The sequence below is a fragment of the Octopus bimaculoides genome, chromosome 29, assembly GCF_001194135.2.
Source record: "Octopus bimaculoides isolate UCB-OBI-ISO-001 chromosome 29, ASM119413v2, whole genome shotgun sequence".
Classification (NCBI taxonomy): domain Eukaryota; kingdom Metazoa; phylum Mollusca; class Cephalopoda; order Octopoda; family Octopodidae; genus Octopus; species Octopus bimaculoides.
The window spans coordinates 2,643,675-2,644,944 of NC_069009.1; the positions used below are offsets into that span (position 1 = coordinate 2,643,675).

Consider the following 1,270-nt stretch of genomic DNA (forward strand, 5'->3'; position numbering starts at 1 on the left):
GTCTAATAGAGAAATTATCATATCATGAAAATTGTTTGAAAACAATTATTTGAAAAACAATTATTTGAAATATATATCATTTGTGTACTTGATTATTATTAAGAACAAGGCTTGCAGAATCATTATCATACTAAATTAAGTGCTTAATTGTATTTCATCAGTTTTTAATATTCTGAGTTCAAATTCTCTCAGGGTCAACATTGTCTTTCATCCTTTTCGGGTCAATAAAAAGGATACTAGTTGAGCACAAGGGTCAATGTAATGTAAGCGCCCCCTTCCCTCAAATATCAGGCTTTTTACCTACGGTAGAAAGAAATATTACATTTTTCTCTACACTCTTATTCTACAGCTGAAGCTCCAGAGTTGCTAGAACCGGCGAACATGATTCTGAAGATCTCTGAGGGTCAGATAGTAAACATTACATGCAAGACGACTGGCTATAGTTCGGTGCAGGTGCTCTGGTCGAAGGACAACAAACAGATAACTGGTGGCAGGTATCGGACACTGAGCGATGGTAATCTAAACATCAAGGTCAGTAATAATGATAATAATTATTATTTCATTTCGTTTTTGGATTTGGTTTGCAAGAATTTTTATGTGATTTCGTGTGTTGAAGCATATTCTGTTGTGTCTGGGGAGAGTCATTTTCTTATCGTGCCTTAAAATTTAACACTCACCGTTAAAATTTCCACTTATTATTTTTATTTTCCTAGGAAAATAAGTGGAAATTTTTCCTAGGAAAATAAAAATAATAAGTGGAAATTTTAATGGTGAGTGTTAAATTTTAAGGCACGATAAGAAAATGACTCTCCCTAGACACAACAGAATTATTATTTCATTTATTTGGTGCCAGAGTGAAGGAGGAGGGGGGACAATACAAAGATGGGGTTTACAAATATCATAGAAAAAAAATGCAAGTATACACAGTATACAATGGAAAGGAAAGGACATATGTTTAGTATAGAAAGATTAAAAAAAGCAGTGGGAGCCAGGGAGGAGTGGCTGTGTGGTAAGTAGCTTGCTTACAAACCACATGGTTCTGGGTTCAGTCCCACTGCGTGGCATCTTGGGCAAGTGTCTTCTACTATAGCCTCGGGCCAACCAAAGCCTTGTGAGTGGATTTGGTAAATGGAAACTGGAAGAAGCCCGTCGTATATATATATGTATGTATGTATGTATGTGTGTGTGTGTGTGTGTGTGTGTGTTTGTGTGTCTGTTTGTTCCCCCCAGCATTGCTTGACAACCGATGCTGGTGTGTTTATGTCCCCGT

General features: G+C 36.7%; 1 protein-coding gene across 1 annotated transcript in view; it reads left to right on the forward strand.

The window, feature by feature from the left end:
• Positions 1–1,270, forward strand: part of LOC106873413 (neuroglian) — a 72,055-nt gene that overhangs the window by 24,084 nt on the left and 46,701 nt on the right. The window contains exon 10 of the mRNA XM_052977832.1: positions 350–531. Within this exon, the coding sequence (XP_052833792.1) occupies positions 350–531 (182 nt within the window). The remainder of the gene's footprint in view (positions 1–349; positions 532–1,270) is intronic.